The sequence below is a fragment of the Oncorhynchus mykiss genome, chromosome 4 (assembly GCF_013265735.2).
Source record: "Oncorhynchus mykiss isolate Arlee chromosome 4, USDA_OmykA_1.1, whole genome shotgun sequence".
NCBI classification, from domain to species: domain Eukaryota; kingdom Metazoa; phylum Chordata; class Actinopteri; order Salmoniformes; family Salmonidae; genus Oncorhynchus; species Oncorhynchus mykiss.
The window spans coordinates 42,986,853-43,014,129 of NC_048568.1; the positions used below are offsets into that span (position 1 = coordinate 42,986,853).

The window sequence follows — 27,277 nt, forward strand, 5'->3', positions numbered from 1 at the left end:
ACTGGTCGGGGCGTTGAACGGAGAGACGGACTGGTCGGGGCGTTGAACGGAGAGACGGACTGGTCGGGGCGTTGAACGGAGAGACGGACTGGTCGGGGCGTTGAACGGAGAGACGGACTGGTCGGGGCGTTGAACAGAGAGACGGACTGGTCGGGGCGTTGAACAGAGAGACGGACTGGTCGTTGAACAGAGAGACGGACTGGTCGGGGCGTTGAACAGAGAGACGGACTGGTCGTTGAACAGAGAGACGGACTGGTCGTTGAACGGAGAGACGGACTGGTCGGGGCGTTGAACAGAGAGACGGACTGGGCGTTGAACAGAGAGACGGACTGGTCGGGGCGTTGAACAGAGAGACGGACTGGTCGGGGCGTTTCTCTCCTAGCTGGGCCGTTGAGGCCAAACACAATTTTTTATGATTATTTACGCAATACTGACCAAAATACTGACCATTTCGAATCCCACCTTCTCTGTATATATCTATGATCTCGCTCTTGCTGCTGGTGATTCTCTAATTCACCTCTACGCAGACGACACCATTCTGTATACATCTGGACCTTCTTTGGACACCGTGTTAACTAACCTCCAAACGAGCTTCAATGCCATACAACACTCTTTCTGTGGCCTCCAACACTGCTCTTAAATTAGAGCTAGGGTCTATTTTCCTGAATTTCCGCCTGACTGACGTGCCCAAAGTAAACTGCCTGTTACCCAGGCCCAGAAGCCAGGATATGCATATAATTCGTAGCATTGGATAGAAAACACCTTGAAGTGTCTAGAAATGTTAAAATAATGTCTGAGACTATAACACAATTGATATAGTTAGTTCAAACCACCGAGCTGACAAGGTACAAATCTGTCGTTCTGCCCCCTGAACCAGGCAGTTAAACCCACTGTTCCTAGGCCGTCATTGAAAATAAGAATTTGTTCTTAACTGACTTGCCTAGTTAAATAAAAGGTAAAATCAATTAAAATAAATTAAAAATAAATTAGAATATGGCAGGGGAAATTCCAAAGCAAAACCAACCACAAATGTTTTGGGGGAGGGGGGGGGGGGGGGTGGGCTCCCAGACTCTTGTAATGGAAAGCTATGTAATTCCAGCTCCCAGATTGCAATTCCTATGGCTTCCACTAGATGTCAACAGTCTTTGTTCATTGTTTCAGGCTTGTTTCTTCAAAAATGAGTTTTGAAGATGTTTTGGTACAAAGACTCCCGGTTGAAAATCAGTCTTGTTGGCGCGCAGTGAAGAGCGCTTACTAATTTTACTTTTCTATTGAACATACTTCTTTCCGTATGAAATATTATAGTTAATTTACATTTTAGGATACCTGAGGATTAGATAGAAACATAGTTTGACTTGTTTGAACAAAGTTTAGCGGTAGCTTTTTGGACTCCTTTGTCTGCATGTTGAACGAGTGGATTACTGAAATCGACGGCGCCAAGTAAACTTTTTGGGATATAAAGACGGATTTTATCTAACAAAACTAACCATTCATGTTGTAGCTGGGACCCGTGGGATTGCAAACAAAGTGATTTATTTAATCGCCATTTGTGATTTTATGAAAAATTTGTTGATGTGGAGCGCCGTCCTCAAACAAAGGGCAAATAAAAATGAAATAAAAAATAAAAAAAAACAGTCCATAATAAATTGCTATCTGGGTCAGTTGGGCATCATTTGAAAGCTTGTTCCACTGCCAACATGACTAGTTAAGTTATAAAATACGATAGTGTTCGGTTTTCACAATACAATTCCGGGAATCATCAATTGCGGTGCGCATAGAAAGGTCATAGTCAATCAAATGTATTTATAAAGCCCTTCTTACATCAGCCGATGTCACAAAGTGCTGTACAGAAAGCCAGCCTAAAACCCCCAAACAGCAAGCAATGCAGATGTAGAATCACGGTGGCTAGGGACAAAAAAAATTAAATTTAACTACAAAAGCTGGAAGTTAGGAAGAAACCTAGAGAGGAACCAGGCTCTGAGGGACGGCCAATCCTCCTCTGGCATTCAGGTGTGTGTGTGTGGTGCTACAAATGTCCTTCACAGTAGACAAACAGGCTCATTCTGCTCAGAATAACCCGGGGTATGATGCCCCGTCATCCATGTTTTATGATATGGAAATGTGAAGTGCGCATTTGAGCGGGTGTTTGGCTTGTTTGTATGACATCACCGCACTATTTATTACAATCTTCAACGTCTAAATCTTTCAGAATACACTTAGTCCTATTAAATTTATAACATTTTCCTCATTTAGTCAACAATTATTTATTTATTTTTTGCAAAAAATTCTGATCAAATACTTATGTCATGCAATAAAATACAAATTAAAAATGCTAATTAATTAATTTTTGCTTTTAATTCCGTCTCTCACAGTTGAAGTGTACCTATGATAACAAATCACAGACCTCTACATGCTTTGTAAGTAGGAAAACCTGCAAAATCGGCAGAGTATCAAATACTTGTTTTCCCCACTGTATTTGGCTGCCAAAACTGCACATTCTGGCTTTTCACCCAATAAATCACAGTGTAATAGGAAATGCAGCTCTGTCTCTACCCTGGTGCAGAGCGAGCACAGACTGTCCTCTCTGGGCAGCCAGGTTGGTCTGTGACAACCGGTCTCTATAGCCAGACTGTCCTCTCTGGGCAGCCAGGTTGGTCTGTGACAACCGGTCTCTATAGCCAGACTGTCCTCCCTGGGTAGCCAGGTTTGTCTGTGACGACCGGTCTCTATAGCCAGACTGTCCTCTCTGGGCAGCCAGGTTGGTCTGTGACAACCGGTCTCTATAGCCAGACTGTCCTCTCTGGGCAGCCAGGTTTGTCTGTGACGACCGGTCTCTATAGCCAGACTGTGCTCACTGGGCAGCCAGGTTTGTCTGTGACGACCGGTCTCTATAGCCAGACTGTCCTCTCTGGGCAGCCAGGTTTGTCTGTGACAACCGGTCTCTATAGCCAGACTGTCCTCTCTGGGCAGCCAGGTTTGTCTGTGACAACCGGTCTCTATAGCCAGACTGTCCTCTCTGGGCAGCCAGGTTGGTCTGTGACGAACGGTCTCTATAGCCAGACTGTGCTCACGACCGGTCTCTATAGCCAGACTGTGCTCTCTGGGCAGCCAAGTTGGTCTGTGACGACCGGTCTCTATAGCCAGACTGTGCTCACGACCGGTCTCTATAGCCAGACTGTCCTCTCTGGGCAGCCAGGTTGGTCTGTGACGACCGGTCTCTATAGCCAGACTGTGCTCACGACCGGTCTCTATAGCCAGACTGTCCTCTCTGGGCAGCCAGGTTTGTCTGTGACGACCGGTCTCTATAGCCAGACTGTGCTCACGACCGGTCTCTATAGCCAGACTGTCCTCTCTGGGCAGCCAGGTTTGTCTGTGACGACCGGTCTCTATAGCCAGACTGTGCTCACTGAGTCTGTTCCTAGTCAATGTTTTCCTCAGTTTTCTATCAGTCACAGTGGTCAGATAGTCTGCCACCATGTACTGTCTGTTTAGAGACAAATAGCATTGAAGTTTACTTTGATTTTTTGTGGTCTCTCTCATCACCATACTTGTGCAGATATATGCATTGTGATTCTCATGATTCTATATGCATTGTGATTCTCATGATTCTATATATATAGTGATTCTAATGATTCTATATGCATTGTGATTCTCATGATTCTATATGTATTGTGATTCTATATATATAGTGATTCTCATGATTCTATATGCATTGTGATTCTCATGATTCTATATGCATTGTGATTCTCATGATTCTATATGCATTGTGATTCTCGTGATTCTATATGTATTGTGATTCTATATATATATATATATATATATATAGTGATTCTAAATGCATTGTGATTCTCATGATTCTATATGCATTGTGATTCTCATGATTCTATATGCATTGTGATTCTCATGATTCTATATGCATTGTGATTCTATATATATAGTGATTCTAATGATTCTATATGCATTGTGATTCTCGTGATTCTATATGTAGTGTGATTCTATATATATATAGTGATTCTAATGATTCTATATGCATTGTGATTCTCATGATTCTATATGCATTGTGATTCTCATGATTCTATATGCATTGTGATTCTCATGATTCTATATGCATTGTGATTCTCGTGATTCTATAAGTATTGTGATTCTATATATATATATATATATATATATATAGTGATTCTAATGATTCTATATGCAGTGTGATTCTCATGATTATTTTTGTATTGCGATTCTCGTGATTCTATATGCAGTGTGATTCTCGTGATTCTATATGCAGTGTGATTCTCGTGATTCTATATGCAGTGTGATTCTCGTGATTCTATATGCAGTGTGATTCTCATGATTCTATATGCAGTGTGATTCTCGTGATTCTATATGCAGTGTGATTCTCGTGATTCTATATGCAGTGTGATTCTCGTAATTCTATATGCAGTGTGATTCTATATGCAGTGTGATTCTCGTGATTCTATATGCAGTGTGATTCTCGTGATTCTATATGCAGTGTGATTCTCGTGATTCTATATGCAGTGTGATTCTCGTGATTCTATATGCAGTGTGATTCTCGTGATTCTATATGTAGTGTGATTCTATATGCAGTGTGATTCTATATGTAGTGTGATTCTATATGCAGTGTGATTCTCGTGATTCTATATGCAGTGTGATTCTCGTGATTCTATATGCAGTGTGATTCTCGTGATTCTATATGCAGTGTGATTCTCGTGATTTTATATGTAGTGTGATTCTATATGTAGTGTGATTCTATATGTAGTGTGATTCTCGTGATTCTATATGTAGTGTGATTCTATATGCAGTGTGATTCTCGTGATTCTATATGCAGTGTGATTCTCGTGATTCTATATGTAGTGTGATTCTATATGCAGTGTGATTCTATATGTAGTGTGATTCTCGTGATTCTATATGTAGTGTGATTCTCGTGATTCTATATGCAGTGTGATTCTCGTGATTCTATATGCAGTGTGATTCTATATGCAGTGAGATTCTCGTAATTCTATATGCAGTGTGATTCTCGTGATTCTATATGTGGTGATTCTCGTGATTCTATATGTAGTGTGTTTCTCGTGATTCTATATGCAGTGTGATTCTCGTGATTCTATATGTAGTGTGATTCTATATGCAGTGTGATTCTCGTGATTCTATATGCAGTGTGATTCTATATGTAGTGTGATTCTCGTGATTCTATATGTAGTGTGATTCTATATGCAGTGTGATTCTCGTGATTCTATATGCAGTGTGATTCTATATGCAGTGTGATTCTCATGATTCTATATGTAGTGTGATTCTATATGCAGTGTGATTCTTTATGCAGTGTGATTCTATATGCAGTTTGATTCTATATGTAGTGTGATTCTATATGTAGTGTGATTCTATATGCAGTGTGATTCTATATGCAGTGTGATTCCATATGTAGTGTGATTCTATATGCAGTGTGATTCTATATGCAGTGTGATTCTATATGCAGTGTGATTCTATATGCAGTGTGATTCTCATGATTCTATATGTAGTGTGATTCTATATGCAGTGTGATTCTATATGTAGTGTGATTCTATATGTAGTGTGATTCTATATGCAGTGTGATTCTCATGATTCTATATGCAGTGTGATTCTATATGTAGTGTGATTCTATATGTAGTGTGATTCTATATGCAGTGTGATTCTCATGATTCTATATGTAGTGTGATTCTATATGTAGTGTGATTCTCATGATTCTATATGTAGTGTGATTCTATATGTAGTGTGATTCTATATGCAGTGTGATTCTCATGATTCTATATGCAGTGTGATTCTATATGTAGTGTGATTCTATATGTAGTGTGATTCTATATGCAGTGTGATTCTCATGATTCTATATGTAGTGTGATTCTATATGTAGTGTGATTCTATATGTAGTGTGATTCTATATGCAGTGTGATTCTATATGCAGTGTGATTCTATATGTAGTGTGATTCTATATGCAGTGTGATTCTATATGCAGTGTGATTCTATATGCAGTGTGATTCTATATGCAGTTTGATTCTATATGTAGTGTGAATCTCATGATTCTATGATTCTATATGTAGTGTGATTCTATATGTAGTGTGATTCTATATGCAGTGTGATTATCGTGATTCTATATGTAGTGTGATTCGTTACTGTGATTTAAAATGTGATGTTCAACATATTGTTCACATTCATGGAGAGATAAAAGACCTGAAAACATGTTGGCTCACTATTTAAAAAGATGGAGAACAATCTATAGGATGAAAAATACCAGCGTTTTGGCGCAGTTACATCTGAACTAGCGCTAGCTAACGCTGCCTACAGTAGAAAAACGTATCTTGCTGGTCTGTTGTTGATGCCCTGTCCTGGCTGAGCTGGGCTGGATTGTCCTGGCTGGACTGCCCTCCCTCACGGTTTCAACCCAGTGTTCAGGATCAATGGCCTTTGTTTCATTTGTGGGGAAAGGTACCGGCGCGTCTCTGCTATATCAACCGAGCCTCTACTCACATCCAGGCACAGTGTATCTGAGCCCACAGGCTACGGAGAGATTCTTTATGACTACACTCCCTGGCTTCAAAAAGCTGTCTCTCCGGTCTGTTGTTATTGATGTCTTGTCCTTGTTCGGGATTGATGGCCTTCGTTAGCGGAGAAAGGCAGCGGCCACTCCTCTCCTCTGCCCAGACCCAGGCTCTCTGCTGCACAGGCCATTTAGGACACTCCAGCTCCAGGCCTAGTGTGTCCGACCCCACAGCATAAACCAGTAACCCACTTTTATCATTTGTCCAACCATTTATCAGCTGTCAGGCTGTGGAGGTGACTGATATGAGAGTGTAACTGCAATACTGGCTTCACCTGGCCTGGCTTCACCTGGCCTGGCTTCACTTGGGCTGACCTGGCTTCACGTGGCCTGGCTTCACCTGGCTTCACTTGGCCTGGCTTCACTTGGCCTGGCCTGGCCTCACCTGGCTTCACCTGGCTTCACCTGGCCTGACCTGGCTTCACCTGGCCTGACCTGGCTTCACCTGTCCTAACCTGGCCTCACCTGTCCTGACCTGGCTTCACCTGTCCTGACCTGGCTTCACCTGTCCTGACCTGGCTTCACCTGTCCTGACCTGGCTTCACCTGGCCTGGCTTCACCTGGCCTGGCCTGGCTTCACCTGGCCTGGCCTGGCCTGGCTTCACCTGGCCTGGCTTCACCTGGCCTGGCCTGGCTTCACCTGGCCTGGCCTGGCTTCACCTGGCCTGGCCTGGCTTCACCTGGCCTGGCCTGGCTTCACCTGGCCTGGCCTGGCTTCACCTAGCCTGGCCTGGCTTCACCTAGCCTGGCCTGGCTTCACCTAGCCTGGCCTGGCTTCACCTAGCCTGGCCTGGCTTCACCTAGCCTGGCCTGGCTTCACCTAGCCTGGCCTGGCTTCACCTAGCCTGGCCTGGCTTCACCTAGCCTGGCCTGGCTTCACCTAGCCTGGCCTGGCTTCACCTGACCTGGCCTGGCTTCACCTGACCTGGCCTGGCTTCACCTGACCTGGCCTGGCTTCACCTGACCTGGCCTGGCTTCACCTGACCTGGCTTCACCTGACCTGGCCTGGCTTCACCTGACCTGGCCTGGCTTCACCTGACCTGGCCTGGCTTCACCTGACCTGGCCTGGCTTCACCTGACCTGGTCTGGCTTCACCTGACCTGGTCTGGCTTCACCTGACCTGGCCTGGCTTCACCTGACCTGGTCTGGCTTCACCTGACCTGGCCTGGCTTCACCTGACCTGGCCTGGCTTCACCTGACCTGGTCTGGCTTCACCTGACCTGGCCTGGCTTTACCTGACCTGGCTTCACCTGACCTGGTCTGGCTTCACCTGACCTGGCCTGGCTTTACCTGACCTGGCTTCACCTGATCTGGCTTCACCTGACCTGACCTGGCTTCACCTGACCTCACCTGATCTGGCTTCACCTGACCTGGCTTCACCTGACCTGACCTGGCTTCACCTGGCCTGGCCTGGCTTCACCTAGCCTGGCCTGGCTTCACCTAGCCTGGCCTGGCTTCACCTAGCCTGGCCTGGCTTCACCTAGCCTGGCTTCACCTAGCCTGGCCTGGCTTCACCTAGCCTGGCCTGGCTTCACCTAGCCTGGCCTGGCTTCACCTAGCCTGGCCTGGCTTCACCTAGCCTGGCCTGGCTTCAGCTAGCCTGGCCTGGCTTCACCTGACCTGGCCTGGCTTCACCTGACCTGGCCTGGCTTCACCTGACCTGGCCTGGCTTCACCTGACCTGGCCTGGCTTCACCTGACCTGGCCTGGCTTCACCTGACCTGGCCTGGCTTCACCTGACCTGGCCTGGCTTCACCTGACCTGGCCTGGCCTCACCTGACCTGGCTTCACCTGACCTGGCTTCACCTGACCTGACCTGGCTTCACCTGACCTGACCTGACCTGGCTTCACCTGACCTGACCTGGCCTGGCTTCACCTGACCTGACCTGGCCTGGCTTCACCTGACCTGACCTGGCCTGGCTTCACCTGACCTGACCTGGCCTGGCTTCACCTGACCTGGCCTGGCTTCACCTGACCTGGCCTGGCTTCACCTGACCTGGCCTGGCTTCACCTGACCTGGTCTGGCTTCACCTGACCTGGCCTGGCTTCACCTGGTCTGGCTTCACCTGACCTGGCCTGGCTTCACCTGACCTGGCCTGGCTTCACCTGATCTGGCTTCACCTGATCTGACCTGGCTTCACCTGACCTGACCTGGCTTCACCTGACCTGACCTGGCTTCACCTGACCTGACCTGGCTTCACCTGACCTGACCTGGCTTCACCTGACCTGACCTGGCTTCACCTGACCTGACTTCACCTGACCTGGCTTCACCTGACCTGACCTGACCTGACCTGGCTTCACCTGACCTGACCTGGCTTCACCTGACCTGACCTGGCTTCACCTGACCTGACCTGGCTTCACCTGACCTGACCTGGCTTCACCTGACCTGACCTGGCTTCACCTGACCTGACCTGGCTTCACCTGACCTGACCTGGCTTCACCTGACCTGACCTGGCTTCACCTGACCTGACCTGGCTTCACCTGACCTGACCTGGCTTCACCTGACCTGACCTGGCTTGGCTGCCTAGTTGACAGACACACAGTGTTGTAGAGGAGGCTATACGCTGTATACCCACGTATCCTCCTTAAACCCCACGGGTGCGTAGCGAAGTAGTGTGTCCAATAATAATGTTTAGAAATAATCCTCTACGGAAACCAAAATGGTCCAAACCTCATGTCTCGATCGTAATCCGTCCAAAAGTTAAGAGTTTAACCCTTGTAGGGGTTAAGACAACTACAATCAATGGAGGCCAGAGGAATTTTAATTTAATTATTTAAAAAAATATAAAAAAATAGGAAACCAATTAGTTTTCGAGCACTTTTATTTCCATGATTGTCGACTCATTTTCTCATGGCTCGCGTCCCAGAAGACAAATGGTAAGCTATACGTTTGGACCATCGAATCGCAATACATATCGTATCGCCAAGTATCGTGAGCTCCCTGAAAATTCCCAGCCCTTCTGGATTCTGTGGATCAATAATTAAATTAAATGAAAGGAATCCTTATTAAGAACACAACTCTCTCCAGCCGCACACTGTCTTCGTGTTAAAATGTGTGACAACACCTGGGGCTCCATCCTAAATGACACCCTATTTTGGGAGGTAGCCTAGTGGTGAGGGCATAGAGCTAGTAAACCGCAAGGTTGCTGGATCGAATCCCCGAGCTGACAAGGTACAAATCTGTCGTTCTGCCCCCTGAACAAGGCAGTTTATAGGCCGTCGTTATAAATAAGAATTTGTTCTTAACTGACTTGCCTCGTTAAATAAAAGACTTCATGTCATCCGGCCATTAATTTGTTAGTTGTCAGATTAGTCCATCTGTCTGGGGGTAAACCCATGGTGATTGGCTGAGTGGTTTAAAGCCATGGTGATTGGCTAATCTGTTTCTTTTTTTGTTGGCAGGAGTCACTCTGATTGGCACTCAGCTGTTTCCATATCGACAGTGACCTTGGCACCCACTAGGTATTCCATAACACTTCCTTGGCAACCTGCAGTACCTGCCTAACGATAGATCCTGCCATGATGTTGAAACATTTAGAAAGGGAGTGGAAAAATAGAAAACTATAAATATTTTTCTTTATCTCAACTAAGGGGCTACTTCCCAAATAGCACCCTTTGCCCTATACAGTGAACATTATTTGACCAGGGCAGGGCTCATAGGCCCAAAAGCAGTGTACTACGTAGGGAAATAGGGCGTGATTTTAGTCTAGGTCTCACACGTGTCTTTTTGTCGAGCAAAAGGGAAGGTACTAAGCGGTGCACAGACCCCCTTACGCAATCAACTTCGTGGAGATACGGTGACTTTTCTTGTAGGCCTATTTGGCAGGGGAACTGTGAAGCCAGCTGTTTAACCTGTTGTCTGAGTCTTTCATGAAATCAAGTTATTTTCATGAAATCACGTTCTTTTCAGGAAATCACGTTCTTTTCATGAAATCACGTTATTTTCATGAAATCACGTTCTTTTCATTAAATCATGTATAGCTAGCTATATGACCAATTCAGAATATTATTTATATATTATATCTATATATATAGATAATATATAGATATCTATATATATATATAATTTGATCAGTTCTGAAAATGAACCATTTAATGTGGTGGGGAAAACATCTGGTAAAAGGCTCGACGTTTCAGTTAAAACCAACTGTCAAATTATTACAAAATGGAACCGTTGTGATTTATATAGAGACACAAAGGTAACAACAGCCTCTGACTAAAGGGCTCTCTACTGGGCCACACTGGGCTCTCAGTCATCATTATTCACAGAATTCCAGATTCAAATCAAGGCACAATTATCAGCTTTGGTATTGACATCAGTGAGCAGGCTTTCCCATTGGAGGAGAGAGCAGGCTTTCCCATTGGAGGAGAGAGCAGGCTTTCCCATTGGAGGAGAGAGCAGGCTTTCCCATTGGAGGAGAGAGCAGGCTTTCCCATTGGAGGAGAGACATGGGTAGGCTTACCAACAGAAAACATCTATAAAACAAAAATTATGAAAATTTGGACCACGCAAATCCAACGTTTATATAAAATGTCTGCCATTTCCTCCTCTACATTTTAACAGTCTAAGTAAATGTAATATAGGACAACATTACAAAATCCATTTGTCCTATGTCGTTTCATTTAGTCTCATTATCATACGGAAAATGCAGGCCATTACAAAAGAACAGAATACCACATTGTAAGTTGACTGTGTAGGCTATTCTATTAAAGATAGGCTATTCTATTAAAGATAGGCTATTCCATTAAAGATAGGCTATTCTATTAAAGATAGGCTATTCTATTAAGGTCAAAGGGCATCTTTTAAAACTATTTTTGATACTCTCCTCATGTCTTGATAATTATGAATGAGAATGTAGTCTGTTTGAATGATGAAAATATTATAGTATTTGTCCATCTCTCCCATTGGCTCCCATTTTCATTCCAAAAAAAAGATGCACCAGAGACTCACAAGACCATAACAGTGGAATGACGCAACGTGCTGCTTCGCCCTACCTGGCGAGGACACAAGACCATAACAGTGGAATGATGCAACGTGCCGCTTCGCCCTACCTGGCGAGGACACAAGACCATAACAGTGGAATGATGCAATGTGCCGCTTCGCCCTACCTGGCGAGGACACAAGACCATAACAGTGGAACGATGCAACGTGCCGCTTCGCCCTACCTGGCGAGGACATAAGACCATAGCAGTGGAATGAGCCTGTATAGTTTTGGACTATCCTTTTCGTAATGTATGAGACTTCAAAACCCTCTAGAAAAACCTTGTACCTAAACTTTGCTGGACTCCAGGAAGAGTAGCTGCTTAATGTGGATCCATAATATATACAACAGCTGTTCACTTTACCGTCACTCCTCCCCCCCTCCCTAAATCTGAATCTCCTGATTGGGTTCAAGATCAATGTCTAATTTCACAGGTAAATACTTCTTATATTGAAACACTGTCCTTAATACAGGGAACGAAAAGTTTGTGTCACATAATTTTGGACAAGTAGAATGTTAATAAAATAATTTTTTTTTTTTTAAAAGGTGCAATACGCAGAAATCTCTCAGCTATTTCCTGGTTGCAAAAGTTGTTATTAGTTTGCCTAATCAAAGTGTACAGAATCGTCGTACCATCTAAACCACTGTGAAATATCTTTTCACTAACTAAAAATATTGTATTTTCAGCTGTTTGAAGCCAGTGTACAAAACCCAAAGTAAAAAGAAGCAAAAAAACAAACAAAAAAATTATGGGAAGCATAGAAATAGAGTATATAGAACAGATCTATCGCTTCTTAGACTCAATGGAGTGACGGATCTAAAAACTCACATTTCTATGTGAATTTGGTCAGGTGGCAGCTTTAAAATACTGCAGCTTTATTGCAGCTTCAAAAAATAAAAATTAACAGTGACACCCAAAAGACAGTTCTAGTTTTAGGTCATACTTAAAATGTCAAATAAAAATAGGCACACAAACTAAAAAGTATGTTGCTAATGAACAATAACTAGGCCCAATGGATTGTCTTTGAACTGCCGGATCTGAATAAATACGTTGGATGGATGGCTTCGACAGCCTTTTAAGTCTTTAATATGCCAAATCATACAAACATTCTGCTTAAAAATGATTATGCATTGCTACCCCTCTTGCTCTTAGAGGAACAAGCTAGTTAGCTGGTAGTTGATCAACGGCGCTGGTCCCAGATTTGTGACAACGTTGTCTTAACCTGTATATTAGCGACCTAGCTCTAACCGTGGCAATTTGACTGGTGAAACTCATGGGCACATTCCCAATGGCTGCCTGGTATTGTGATGCAATCATTTCCTGGGTCATTTTGGAATGTTCATTCAAATGATGCGGCTCATGCAACGGAATGTTTATTCAAATGATGCGGCTCATGCAACGGAATGTTTATTCAAATGATGCGGCTCATGCAACGGAATGTTTATTCAAATGATGCGGCTCATGCAACGGAATGTTTATTCAAATGATGCGGCTCATGCAACGGAATGTTTATTCAAATGATGCGGCTCATGCAACGGAATGTTTATTCAAATGATGCGGCTCATGCAACGGAATGTTTATTCAAATGATGCGGCTCATGCAACGGAATGTTTATTCAAATGATGCGGCTCATGCAACGGAATGTTTATTCAAATGATGCGGCTCATGCAACGGAATGTTCATTCAAATGATACGGCTCATGCAACGGAATGTTTATTCAAATGATGTGGCTCATGCAACGGAATGTTTATTCAAATGATGCGGCTCATGCAACGGAATGTTCATTCAAATGATGTGGCTCATGCAACGGAATGTTCATTCAAATGATGCGGCTCATGCAACGGAATGTTTATTCAAATGATGCGGCTCATGCAACGGAATGTTCATTCAAATGATGCGGCTCATGCAACGGAATGTTTATTCAAATGATACGGCTCATGCAACGGAATGTTATTTTTTTTTGTAGTGTCAGTTGAGCTGACTGAACAAATCACAGCACAGATGGAATGGTACACTTCCTGCTTTTACTTCCTGGCATGGGTCTAGGTCGAAAATATACAGGTTTAGATAACGCCGTCACAAATCTGGGACCAGCGTCGTTGCAAACTAGCTTAGCTGGTCCGCAGACACGCTCGCAGACACGCTCGCACTCGCAGACACGCTCACAGGAGTGTTTAGCGTGTGTGTCTTGAGAGCAGGCCTGATGGAGGCTTTGAAAGCCAGGACAGGAGGGGAAAGGTTTAAAGCAATAAATAACCAGTGTTATCAGGAGCCTGCTGGAGGAAGAGGATACAGCTGTAGGAACATAAATGGAATGGGGCCTGAGACGGCCAACTGGAGGGGAGGTAGCTGTAGGAACATGACTGGACTGGGGCCTGAGACAGCTGTCTTGGGGGGGGGGGGTGTAGCTGTAGGAACATGACTGGACTGGGGCCTGAGACAGCCAACTGGGGGGGAGGAGGGGAGGTAGCTGTAGGAACATGACTGGACTGGGGCCTGAGACAGCTGTCTAGGGGGGGGGGGGTAGCTGTAGGAACATGACTGGACTGGGGCCTAAGACGGGCCAACTGGGGGGTAGGAGGGGAAGTAGCTTTACTTTAGGAACATGACTGGACTGGGGCCTGAGACAGCTGTCTGGGGGGGGGTAGCTGTAGGAACATGACTAGACTGGGGCTTGAGATGGTTGGGGGAGGCACGAGGGACGCATGAAGAGGCTAGGCGGGGAGGAGGTAGCTGTAGGAACATGACTGGACTGGGGCTTGAGATGGTTGGGGGAGGCACGAGGGACGCATGAAGAGGCTAGGCGGGGAGGAGGTAGCTGTAGGAACATGACTGGACTGGGGCTTGAGATGGTTGGGGGAGGCACGACGCATGAAGAGGCTGGGGGGGGGGGGGGGGGAAGCTAGTTGGGGGGGGGGGGGGGAGCTAGTTGCTCCTGAAGGCTTTGAGCCTGGAAAACCGTCTGGGAACCCAGAGGCGTGGCAGCGACAGGTCCAGCAGTTGTTTATTTATCTTAGCTGTTTGGTCTTCTTATCCCGACGCAAACGTCCTTTTGCTCTTTCACTACTTCAATAAAATGTCCCCCCCCACCCCAGCCCCCGCTCTCAACCTCCTTGGCAGGGGCTCAAAACAGTGTTCTGATGTTATCAATGTTTTAGTCTGATAAATAAATAAAAAATATAGTTTTTGTAAGGTCGGGACTGTTAAGAAATGCGAGTTGTCATTCTTCTGAGAACCTGCATCTTTTGGACATCTGATCAGTTTAAGTTAGCCGAAATACGAATAGATATCGGATCGGATTAAATGCAAAGAAATGGAATGAATAGAACCCCCCCACCCCCCATTCAAGTCAATGATTTGTCCCTTCTATTCACTGTATTTCTATGTATTTAGTACAACACGAAAGATCAAGTCCAGATAAATAACTGGCGCCTGGACACGTTTGGAAACTGCGTTAGTGTCAGAATAATATGTCGGGCTGTATAACGGTACGCTTCGGGTTTCCTGTTCAAATGTTTAAGAGACGAGTGTGTCGGTCTGCCGGACACTAAAACCCATCTAAAACGTAACATGGTCACCAAACGCATTCTCAAATTACTTTCTTTCTACCTGAAAATACCTCTCGTCTTTCGGTGACCACTGTCTCCTCTCCTTCCGTGTTGAACTAAGCATGTCGTCTAATTATACTGCCGGTCATTGGTCGTCTAATTATGTTGCCGGTCATTGATCGTCTAATTATGTTGCCGGTCATTGATCTAGAAGTCATTCTGAATGCTGGACAACTCCAACGAGACGATCTCTGCAAACTGCACAGGTGCGTGACGCGATGCACCGACTAATGAGAGGTAGGCCTAGATTATTTCCTGGCAACATAATTAGGCGACATGCTTAGTTCAACACTGGAGGACACAGTGGTCACCAAAACAACAACAACAAAAAGTTATTTTCAGAAGGCAAGAAGAACGTAATTTGAGCTTAAATTATTAGGCGGCGATTCGTACCGTTGGAATCGATTTCCTGGTCGACCCCCCATGTAACCTTCAGCCTCCTGGACCACAGGCAATTTGACTGTCATGTGACAGGGTCTGACATTGCACCCTATTCCCTATATAGTGGTACTACTTTAGACCAGAGCCCTAATTCCCTACATAGTGCACTACTTTAGACCAGAGCCCTAATTCCCTACATAGTGCACTACTTTAGACCAGAGCCCTAATTCCCTACATAGTGCACTACTTTAGACCAGAGCCCTAATTCCCTACATAGTGCACTACTTTAGACCAGGGCCCTATTCCCTATATAGTGCACTACTTTAGACCAGAGCCCTATTCCCTACATAGTGCACTACTTTAGACCAGAGCCCTATTCCCTACATAGTGCACTACTTTAGACCAGAGCCCTATTCCCTACATAGTGCACTACTTTAGACCAGAGCCCTATTCCCTATATAGTACACTACTTTAGACCAGAGCCCTATTCCCTATATAGTGGTACTACTACAGACCAGAGCCCTATTCCCTACATAGTGCACTACTTTAGACCAGGGCCCTATGGGGAAGGGAAACAACGGAGGTGAAAACGCCACTCCATCAGTGTTATCACTAGGATGCCTTTTCAGATGAAACCATGTCCATCTCAAAGTGACTTCTCTGGTTAAATAAAACATTTCATAAAAACCTTTGGTGAACTTCATGTAGTGGACCCTCTTCCTGGACGTCTTTGACTTCTCCTCCAGGCTGAAGGACTTCTCCTGCTGTTTCTCCTCCGATGGGGCTTCTACAAACAAAACGACAACGATCAAAACCTTTAAAACCTCTTAGATGTTAGGTCTCCTACATTTATTTTTCTTTCATTTTTACCTTTATTTAACTAGGCAAGTCGGTTAAGAACAAATTCTTATTTTACAATGACGGCCTAGGAACAGTGGGTTAAACTGCCTTGTTCAGGAGGCAGAACGACAGATTTGTACCTTGTCAGCTCGGGGATTCGATCTGACAACCTTTCGGTTACAAGTCCAACGCTCTGACCACTAGGCTACGCTGCTACCTGACGTTGAGCGGTTCTGACTGACATTTTAGTGTACAAAGTGCTCTGTGAACATCGTAGAGTCCCGGTCCTTTGTAATGCCAGAAAGACCCATTGTGTCTGCTCTGAAACTCACAGCGACGCTGGCAAAGAGCAAACGAAAACAGGAGAGTACAGTAGTTTCATCTTAATGTGATGTTCTCAGTCAGATTTAGGGGTGCTATCAACAGGAAGAAGAAGAACAAAAATACCAAATAATTTTATGGGATTGAAACAAAACCCACTCTCTCTTGGTCACATACGAACGAAAGCACTTTGTGATTAAAACTGTGATGAGTTTGCAGACATGGTGTTTCTGTGCCGCTCAGCGGACATATAGAATTTTCTTCTATGTTGTCAGTATATGAAAAAGTGCCAACATTGTACTGTCACTAAGTATATATATATATATATATATATATATATATATATATATATATATATATATATATATATATATATATATATATATATATATATATATATAATTATTTTTAAGCATTTGTCATTTCAAGCCCTATTTCCACTTTTGTTGAGTAGGGGAGAAAAAAAAAATCTTATAATTATTTTTATTTTTTTTTCATAGTATTTGTACTGTATACTTGAGCTTGTGTTCTCACAAGTGACGACACCTCAGCAATTTACAACGATTTTTACCAGAAAGTTCCAGACCTTTATAAAAGTACGCAACATTACCAGTTGTTTATGGCCATCTCATGAAAAATAAAGTTGTTTGGGTATGTCTATTTAGGCGGAAATCTATATTTTGGCCGACCATTCTAGCTTGTCTAGCCAACCATAACTACACTAGCTTCTGTACGTGGCTTTAGGTACACATGTCTGCTAAATATGGCTTACATTAACTATTTTATGTAATGAATGGTGTCAACATGTGCCAAGGAATCTACAATCTCACTCTTCTCATCCATCTCTGCACCCAATTGACCAGTTAAAAGTGGATTGAAAACCAATAGCCCCATTGTCTTACAGTGACATTTAACCTCAACTACCTTTCTGTGAATGGTGCAATAGCACCCCCTAGTGGGCTACTACTTCCCAGTGAATGGTGCAATAGCACCCCCCAGTGGGCTACTACTTCCCAGTGAATGATACTGGGGGCTACATGTGGGCTACATCTATCCTGTAAGTGTTACAAAGGCACAGTAGCACCCCCTATGTACATAATCACGGAACACCTGGTCACTTTTCCAGCAGTATATCCCACGGTTGGCTTGCCTCTGAAGCTAAGCAGGGTTGGTCCTGGTCGGTCCCTGGATGGGAGACCAGATGCTACTGGAAGTGGTGTTGGACAGCCAGTAGGAGACACTATTTCCACTGGTCTAAAATAAAATATCCCAATGCCCCAGGGCAGTGATTGGGGACATTGCCCTGTGTAGGCTGCCATGTTTCGGATTAGACGTTAAATCCCCCTCTCCCCTGTAACTACTCTCTGTTTATTTTAAACTAGGCAAGTCAGTTAACAAATTCTTATTTACAATGACAGCCTACCCCGGCCAAAACCTATGTGATACAGCCTGGATTTGAACCAGGGCCTGTAGTGACGCCTCTAGCACTGAGATGCAGTGCCTTAGACCGCAGCGCCACTCGGGAGGCCTTTCATATGTATATACCTGTACATATCTAGTCAAGGCCTATTGCTGTATGTACACTACTCTATCCTACAGATACACTACATTTTCTATCTACATACTGTCCATAATATATACTAGAGGGTGAGCGATTAATTGGAATGGCTGATTAATTAGGGCCGATTTCAAGTTTTCATAACAATCGGAAATCGGTATTTTTGGAAACCGATTTGGCCAATTTTTATTTTACACCTCTATTTAATCTTTATTTAACTAGGGTGAGTCAGTTAAGAACACGCTCTTATTTTCAATGACAGCCTAGGACTGGTGGGTTAAATGCCTCGTCCAGGGGCAGAACGACAGATTTTCACCTTGTCAGCTCGGGGGATTCAATCTTGCAACCTTATAGTTAACTAGTCCAACGCTAAAACCACCTGCCTCTCATTGCACTCCACAAGGAGCCTGCCTGTTACGCGAATGCAGTAAGCCAAGGTAAGTTGCTAGCTAGCATTAAAATGATCTTATAAAAAACAATCAATCATAATCACTAGCTACTACACATGGTTGATGATATTACTAGTTTATCTAGCGTGTCCTGCGTTGCATATAATCGATGCGGTGCGTATCGTTGCTCCAATGTGTACCTAACCATAAACATCAATGCCTTTCTTAAAATCAATACACAGAAGTAGATATTTTTAAACCTGCATATTTAGCTAAAAGAAATCCAGGTTAGCAGGCAATATTAACCAAGTTAAATTGTGTCACTTCTCCTGCGTTCATTGCACACAGTCAGGATATATGCAACAGTTAAAACGCCTAATATGCCAGAATTTTACGTAATTATGACATAACATTGAAGGTTGTACAATGTAACAGGAATATTTAGACTGATGGATGCCACCCATTAGATGAAATACAGAACAGTTCCGTATTTCACTGAAATAATAAACGTCTTGTTTTTGAGATGATAGTTTCCGGATTCGACCATATTAATGACCAAAGGCTCGTATTTCTGTGTGTTATCATGTTATAACTAATTCTATGATTTGATAGAGCAGTCTGACTGCGCGATGGTAGGCACCAGCAGGCTCATAAGCATTCATTCAAACAGCACTTTAGTGCGTTTTGCCAGCAGCTCTTCGTTGTGCGTCAAGCATTGCACTGTTTATGACTTCAAGCCCATCAACTCCCGAGATGAGGCTGGTGTAAACGATGTGAAATGGCTGGCTAGTTAGCGCGCGCTAATAGCGTTTCAAACGTCACTCGCTCTGAGACTTGGAGTAGTTGTTCCCCTTGCTCTGCATGGGTAACACTGCTTCGAGGGTGGCTGTTGCCGATGTGTTCCTGGTTCGAGCCCAGGGAGGAGCGAGGAGAGGGACGGAAGCTATACTGTTACACTGGCAATACTAAAGTGCCTATAAGAACATCCAGTAGTCAAAGGTTATTGAAATACAAACGGTAGAGAAAGAAATAGTCCTATAATAACTACAACCTAAAACTTCTTACCTGGGAATATTGAAGACTCATGTTAAAAGGAACCACCAGCTTTCATATGTTCTCATGTTCTGAGCAAGGAACTGAAACGTTAGCTTTCTTACATGGCACATATTGCACTTTTACTTTCTTCTCCAACACTTTGTTTTTGCATTATTTAAACCAAATTGAACATGTTTCATTATTTATTTGAGGCTAAATTGATTTTATTGATGTATTATATTAAGTTAAAATAAGTGTTCATTCAGTATTGTTGTAATTGTCATTATTACAAATACATTTAAAAATATAAATATATATATTTCTTTTTTTAAATCGGCAATTAATCGGTATCGGCTTTTTTGGTCCTCCAATAATCGGTATCGGCATTGAAAAATCACAATCGGTCGACCTCTAGTCTTGTTACCATATTGTAACCATCAGGTACATCGACCTCTAGTCTACACATTCCAACACGTGTACACACACTCTCTCTGGACTGACATTGCTAGTCCTAATATTTATACATTTCTTAATTGTTGTGAATCGTTAGATATTACTGCACCGTTGGCGCTAGGAACACAAGCACTTTGCTACAATCACATCTGCTAAATGTGGACCACTACCTTCCACTGAATGGGACAACAGCACCACCTAGTGGGTCAGTCACGCATATATGACGAGTGAGTTTATGAACACAGTAATTAATGCACGTTGTATCCTGTATTCTGTCCTTCTGTTTGTCTGGGTATTTACCATTGGCAGTGTTTTGACCATGGCAGTTGTTGAGGTCTGCCAGGAGCTGGTTAAAGTCATCCTGATGGGCGATCCAGTTGTCCTGGAAACAGAACAAATTAGATCAAAACTAGGACATAACTTGGGAGGACACATTCCTTGATAAAACACTGTACATCACTGCAGTCTTGAGTATTCTGGGTCGTATTAACTAGAAGCCAAAAAAGAAGAAAAATAACTGACTTGAACTATAAAGGACTACCTGAACTTGATAATGATCATTTTCTGTTGAAAAAACGTTTTGCTACAATGTGCACTAATGAATAAAACCCTGAACTTCACCCATAAGGAAACAGTTGTTGACAGTGTGCCTTAATGAACACAACCCAGTTGTCCACTCACCTCGTGGCTGGCAGTGGTTCCCAGCCCCAGCTGGTTGTTCTTAACTTTGACTTTAATGTGCTCTGTGGAGCCCTGCTCAGTTCTCCCCAGGCCCTGGTAGAGACAGATGAACATGTCATTCCCGAATGACGCCAAAACAGTTAGATACAGGCTCTTTAATTTGTATCGCCTCGATTCCTCTCTCCTCGCCTCCTTTTCCAAACGCATTGGAGAGGGTGGGACCTTGGACCTTCTCCGCCAATACAGTTGAAAAGGAAGCGAGGAGAGAGGATGCAAGGAGGGAAGCCCAGGAAGACGAATTGTCTTGAGATAGAGCTACAGTGGCATACCGTCACTAGTATACTGTTAGTTAATCAGTGGTTTGCTAAGACAAACCCCACAGTACCTTTCCCTTGGACCAGCCCATTCGCTCCAGCATCTTCTGGCCGAACTTGGACTCGTCTTTACTCCACGCGCTGTTCCGTGGGTCAACAGACCACTTCTGTTTTCTCCGGGCTAAAAACAACAAACCATGTTAGAATTGTTTTAAATACAATACCTACTTTATTGGTTCATTTGCACGGACATTTTAGGCGGTCAACAGTACCCAAACTAACAACACACGTCACAGGCTGGGAGCAGTTCGGACGTAAAGTGCCTTGGTTATTAAGGACACAACCGCGGTACGTAGCGTATAGAAAAATGAATCGGTCTCGCTTGTAGATCTGATCCATGCTTTTGCCCACTATCATCCGATGCATTCGCATGGACCCAGGGGTAGTTTAGCGGTAAACCCCGAAACAAACTGCTTTTGACCACTTGAACTTGAGAAATTGCCAACAAAGACAAGTTAGTCAGCACTCAATCAAGTAAGATATATTTACTTCGGCGAGTAACGATAGTATATTAAAACCAGTCACTAAACAACATCGGGGGAAAAAAAGCAACATTCTCGACCAGAACTAGTTAGCTGGCTGGGTAACGTTAACTGGCTGTCAAAAGGTCGCAACATTATATAACTAATCACATTGGTGATGATCAGAAATGAGACAAGACACCGTAAATATACCAACACATTTAGCCCTAATAAAAACACGTTATTTATTAAGGTTGCACTCAACTTGTTGAGCTAGTTGAGGTTTACTAGTAACTTGCTAGTTACCGGTAATTAAATGTGATTGTGGTTAGCATTATGCTAGCTAGCTCGACAGACTTTCGAACCGCACATATGTACTGAGGCACTTTTAAAGACATAACTTGCACTAAATCGATGTTGACTTCTTCAGACAACATGACACATCCAAGTATTTGTGTTTCTCTAATGTATGAAACACAACATTTTGGCTAAAACATTCGAAGTAGCACTTACGTTCTGCAAGCATGGACATGATGGGGTCTTTAAACACGTTGACGGAAGTCCGCAAGGGTGCTCTAAAAGTGCCTGTATAAAATGTTACCTACTTTTCATCTCTGTCGAGAACTAAATGCACACACTGTGGATTCATAATACTTCGATTGTCATTTAGCTATCTACATAGCTACAATCGATTATTTTTCTCTCTTCTAATAACAAATGTATGTTTGTTTTTTTACCTGAGTGAAGTGTAAATGGTGTTTTAAAACACGAGGTGGCGACAAGGCGTCGCTATACAAATACCTATCAAATTGCAGTGCAATCTGGGCTCCTTGGGACGTCCATACCCTCCCTCAACGTTAACTATAACCTAAACTATTTTAAATGTAAACTTCAATGAGGGGTAGGGACATCCCAAAGATCCCGAATAGCCTGGATCAAACCAGAGGGAAAGAGGTCAAGTTTTACTCAACCCAGGTTTCCATCTGACCTTTTTATGCAAGCGAAGTTCATGTTGGATAGAAAATATAATGACAGGCCTGATGGAAACAGCACATGTGTCAGTTATGAATGTTCAGTGCCACTTAGGCAACGCGCAACGTGACGTTGTGCCTGCGATGGAGATAGATAGGACTCATCATGGCTATAACCTGTTTTAGCATGGACATTGACATTGGGGCTTCCACCATTTTAAAGTAGTCAACTGGGTGGGAATTCCTATGAGTTGGGAGCAATCAACCAATGAAGTTGAACAAAATTGACTACTTTGATAGCCTCAATGGTGCTGCCCGTGCTGTCACAGAAACTACAATGGCACAGATACAAAAATGAGTCCTCTATCTAGCTCTATGGCCTGTTGTTCACACGTGTATCTGCCCTTTCATTGGCTAGAATGGTCACACCTAATCTCCGCCTCCTCATTGCCTGCCTTTCATCTTTGAGGAAGTGTACAGTGTTTCCATTGTTAAAGCGGTCACTTGTCCATCTTGTCACGATAATAGACTATCTTTGCTCAAACCTATCGTAAATGCCGAGAGACTGAAATAATTGTTTGACTAGAATGTAAATAGCCTGCAGCAGCAGCAAAAGCATAAAAAAAAAAAAAAATTATACAACAAATTATACCATAAAGATATGTGTTATCTAGAAACAGCTCCCACATACACCATGAATCATTCCAATCTCTGGAGGTTGAAATTGCTGCATACATTGTGTAGGCTAGGATGACACTTTAAACATGGGTTAAATTGGTTGATTCAACCCACAACAATCATTTACATTGTGTGGCTAATGGGCTATAGGCTACTGTAATGTATGGGCTACTGGATTGTAATTCTATGGAGAGCACTTTATGAGAAGCGACTATTGGCTACCGTGCAAATTAATATTAATGTTCTGTTATGTAACGGGCCTTGCCAGCAGATACCATCAATCAACAAATTATATTTACCACCAGTCCCCTTGCAGGCAACTCAATGTAACTTAGCTCAGTGCAACTCAGTGCAACTCAGTGCAGCTCAGTGCAACTCAACTCAGTGCAACTCAGTGCAGCTCAACTCAGTGCAACTCAGTGCAGCTCAACTCAGTGCAGCTCAACTCAGTACAGCTCAACTCAGTGCAGCTCAACTCAGTGCAGCTCAACTCAGTGCAGCTCAGCTCAGTGCAGCTCAGTGCAGCTCAACTCAGTGCAGCTCAACTCAGTGCAGCTCAGTGCAGCTCAACTCAGTGCAGCTCTGTGCAGCTCAACTCAGTGCAGCTCAGTGCAGCTCAACTCAGTGCAGCTCAGTGCAGCTCAACTCAGTGCAGCGCAACTAAGTGCAGCTCAACTCAGTGCAGCTCAACTCAGTGCAGCTCAGTGTAGCTCAACTCAGTGTAGCTCAACTCAGTGCAGCTCTGTGCAGCTCAACTCAGTGCAGCTCAGTGCAGCTCAACTCAGTGCAGCTCAGTGCAGCTCAACTCAGTGCAGCTCAACTCAGTGCAGCTCAACTCAGTGCAGCTCAACTCAGTGCAGCTCAGGTCTTCAGTCTATGGTGAGTCAGTCTATGGTGTAAGATAGAATCCTAACTCTAAGAGTATAGGGTTAGATAGTAAAGGGTTAGATAGTATAGGGTTAGATAGTATAGGGTAAGATAGTATAGGGTTAGGTAGTATAGGGTTAGATAGTATAGGGTTAGGTAGTATAGGGTTAGGTAGTATAGGGTTAGGTAGTATAGGGTTAGATAGTATAGGGTTAGGTAGTATAGGTTTAGATAGTATAGGGTTAGCTAGTATAGGGTTAGATAGTATAGGGTTAGGTAGTATAGGGTTAGGTAGTATAGGTTAGGTAGTATAGGGTTAGGTAGTATAGGGTTAGATAGTATAGGGTTAGGTAGTATAGGGTTAGGTAGTATTGGGTTAGGTAGTATAGGGTTAGATAGTATAGGGTTAGGTAGTATAGGGTTAGGTAGTATAGGGTTAGGTAGTATAGGGTTAGGGTTAGGTAGTATAAGGTTAGGTAGTATAGGGTTAGGTAGTATCGGGTTAGGTAGTATAGGGTTAGGGTTAGGTAGTATAAGGTTAGATAGTATAGGGTTAGGTAGTATAGGGTTAGGTAGTATAGGGTTAGGTAGTATAGGGTTAGATAGTATAGGGTTAGATAGTATAGGGTTAGGTAGTATAAGGTTAGGTAGTATAGGGTTAGAGTTAGGTAGTATAGGGTTAGATAGTATAGGGTTAGGTAGTATAGGGTTAGGTAGTATAGGGTTAGATAGTATAGGGTTAGATAGTATAGGGTTAGGTAGTATAGAGTTTGGTGATAATTGAGCGTACGATAATGTGTCAGAAGGTGTGATGGCATAGGGTCGAAGGTCACAGGGGATTTTTCCAACACCAGAGTTTCTCAACACCGGAGTTTCTCAACACCAGTGTTTCTCAACACCAGAGTTTCTCAACACCAGAGTTTCTCAACACCAGAGTCTCTCAACACCAGAGTTTCTCAACACCAGAGTTTCTCAACACCAGAGTCTCTCAACACCAGAGTTTCTCAACACCAGAGTTTCTCAACACCAGAGTCTCTCAACACCAGAGTCTCTCAACACCAGAGTTTCTCAACACTATTTGGGCTATCTGCCTTTTGATCAAAAGATAAATAATGGTTCCGTAAGATGGGCCTCGCCCTGAAAGCTTTCTATTTAGGTGAATGAACAAAGACAGAGAGGGGGAGGGGAGGGAGGGGGGGGTGGGCAAAGAGAAAGAGATGAGTGAGGGAAAAAGAGAGAGAGAGGCAAACTCCAAAGGATTATTTTGTTTTTTTATTCAGTTGACTTGAAGCCGGATAGAGGGAAGACACATCGCTGTAGCATAATAGCTAGGACCCTCCTGACTTGTAAAAATGACTAACTAAAATCGAAAACTGACCCTAACCCTAAATAAATTTGATCAAATTCTGAAGCTAAATATAAGTTTGCAGTTCAGGAGTGTCCCTATACCCGTTTCCATCATAATATCCCTACAAGCTTGGCTTGAGTTCCCATAGCAACAGGTTACCATGTGAACAACAGCTGCAGCACAGTGATATGGCATGTCTACATCAGTTTGATTGTCAGTGGCTACGTTCCAAATGGTCTCAAATGGCATTCTATTTCCTATATAGTGCACTACTACATAGGGCTCTGGTCAAAAGTAGTACACTATGTAGGGAATAGGGTGCCATTTGGGATTCAGAAGTTTTCCCCCTGTAGCCCCTCCTCTCTACCTACAGCCTCCTGCGTAGCCCCTCCTTTCTACCTAAGCCCTCCTCTGTAGTTCCTCCTCTATACCTAGCCCCTCCTCTCTACCTAGACCCTCTACACCTAGCCCCTCCCCTGTATAGCCCCTTATCTCTACCTAGACCCTCATCTATACCTAGCCCCTCCCCTGTATAGCCCCTTATCTCTACCTAGACCCTCATCTTTACCTAGCCCTCCCCTGTATAGCCCATTATCTCTACCTAGCCCCTCCTCTCTACCTAGCTCCTCCTTTCTACCTAGACCCTCCTCTCTACCTAGCCCCTCCCCTGTATAGCCCCTTATCTCTACCTAGACCCTCATCTCTACCTAGCCCCTCCCCTGTAGCCCCTCCTCTCTACCTAGCCCCTCCTCTCTACCTAGCCCCTCCCCAGTAGCCCCTCCTCTCTACCTAGTCCCTCCTCTCTACCTAGTCCCTCCTCTATACCTAGCCGTTCCTCTCTACCTAGCCCCTCATCTCTACCTAGCCCCTCCTCTCTACCTAACCCCTCCCATGTAGCCCCTCCTCTCTACCTAGTCCCTCCTCTATACCTAGCCATTCCTCTCTACCTAGACCCTCCTCTCTACCTAGCCCCTCCCTGTAGTCCCTCCTCTATACCAGCCATTCCGCTCTACCTAGCCCCTCCTCTCTACCTAGCCCCTCCCCTGTAGCCCCTCCTCTCTACCTAGTCCCACCTCTATACCTAGCTGTTCCTCTCTACCTAGACCCTCCTCTCTACCTAGCCCCTCCCCTGTAGCCCCTCCTCTCTACCTAGTCCCTCCTCTATACCTAGCCATTCCTCTCTACCTAGACCCTCCTCTCTACCTAGCCCCTCCCCTGTAGTCCCTCCTCTATACCAGCCATTCCGCTCTACCTAGCCCCTCCCCTGTAGCCCCTCCTCTCTACCTAGACCCTCCTCTCTACCTAGACCCTCAGCTCTACCTAGACCCTCATCTCTACCTAGCCCCTCCTCTCTACCTAGACCCTCCTCTCTACCTAGCCCCTCCCCTGTAGCCCCTCCTCTCTCTACCTAGTCGTTCCTAGCCGTTCCTCTCTCCCTAGGACAGATTTCCATCGGTCTAATGTCCATTGCTTGTGTTTCTTGGCCCAATCAAGTTTCTTCTTATTGGTGTCCTTTAGTAGTGGTTTCTTTGCAGCAATTCGACCATGAAGGCCTGATTCACAGTCTCCTCTAAACAGTTGATGTTGAGATATGTCTGTTACTTTACCTCTGTGAAGCATTTATTTGGGATGCAGTCTGAGGTGCAGTTAACTCGAATGAACTAATCCTCTGCAGCAGAGGTAACACCGTGTCTTCCTTTCCTGTGGCGGTCATCATGAGAGACAGTTTCATCATAGCGCTTGATGGTTTTTGCAA

At 44.2% G+C, this 27,277-nt stretch overlaps 1 protein-coding gene across 3 annotated transcripts in view; it reads right to left on the reverse strand.

Annotated features, from left to right (window-relative positions):
* pinx1 (PIN2 (TERF1) interacting telomerase inhibitor 1) overlaps positions 1-22,323 on the reverse strand; it is a 71,844-nt gene extending 49,521 nt beyond the window's left edge. For 2 of the 3 annotated variants that reach the window (XM_036976395.1, XM_036976394.1), the window contains exons 1-5: positions 21,409-21,550; positions 21,208-21,317; positions 20,823-20,915; positions 20,442-20,523; positions 16,234-16,332 (exon numbers count right to left, since the gene is read on the reverse strand). In XM_036976395.1, the coding sequence (XP_036832290.1) occupies positions 16,234-16,332; positions 20,442-20,523; positions 20,823-20,915; positions 21,208-21,317; positions 21,409-21,535 (511 nt within the window). In that variant the 5' untranslated portion in view covers positions 21,536-21,550. Of the gene's footprint in view, positions 1-16,233; positions 16,333-20,441; positions 20,524-20,822; positions 20,916-21,207; positions 21,318-21,408; positions 21,551-22,170 lie in introns of those variants that run through there. The other variant, XM_021601137.2, reaches the window with a different exon arrangement.
* Positions 22,324-27,277: the final 4,954 nt, after the last annotated feature.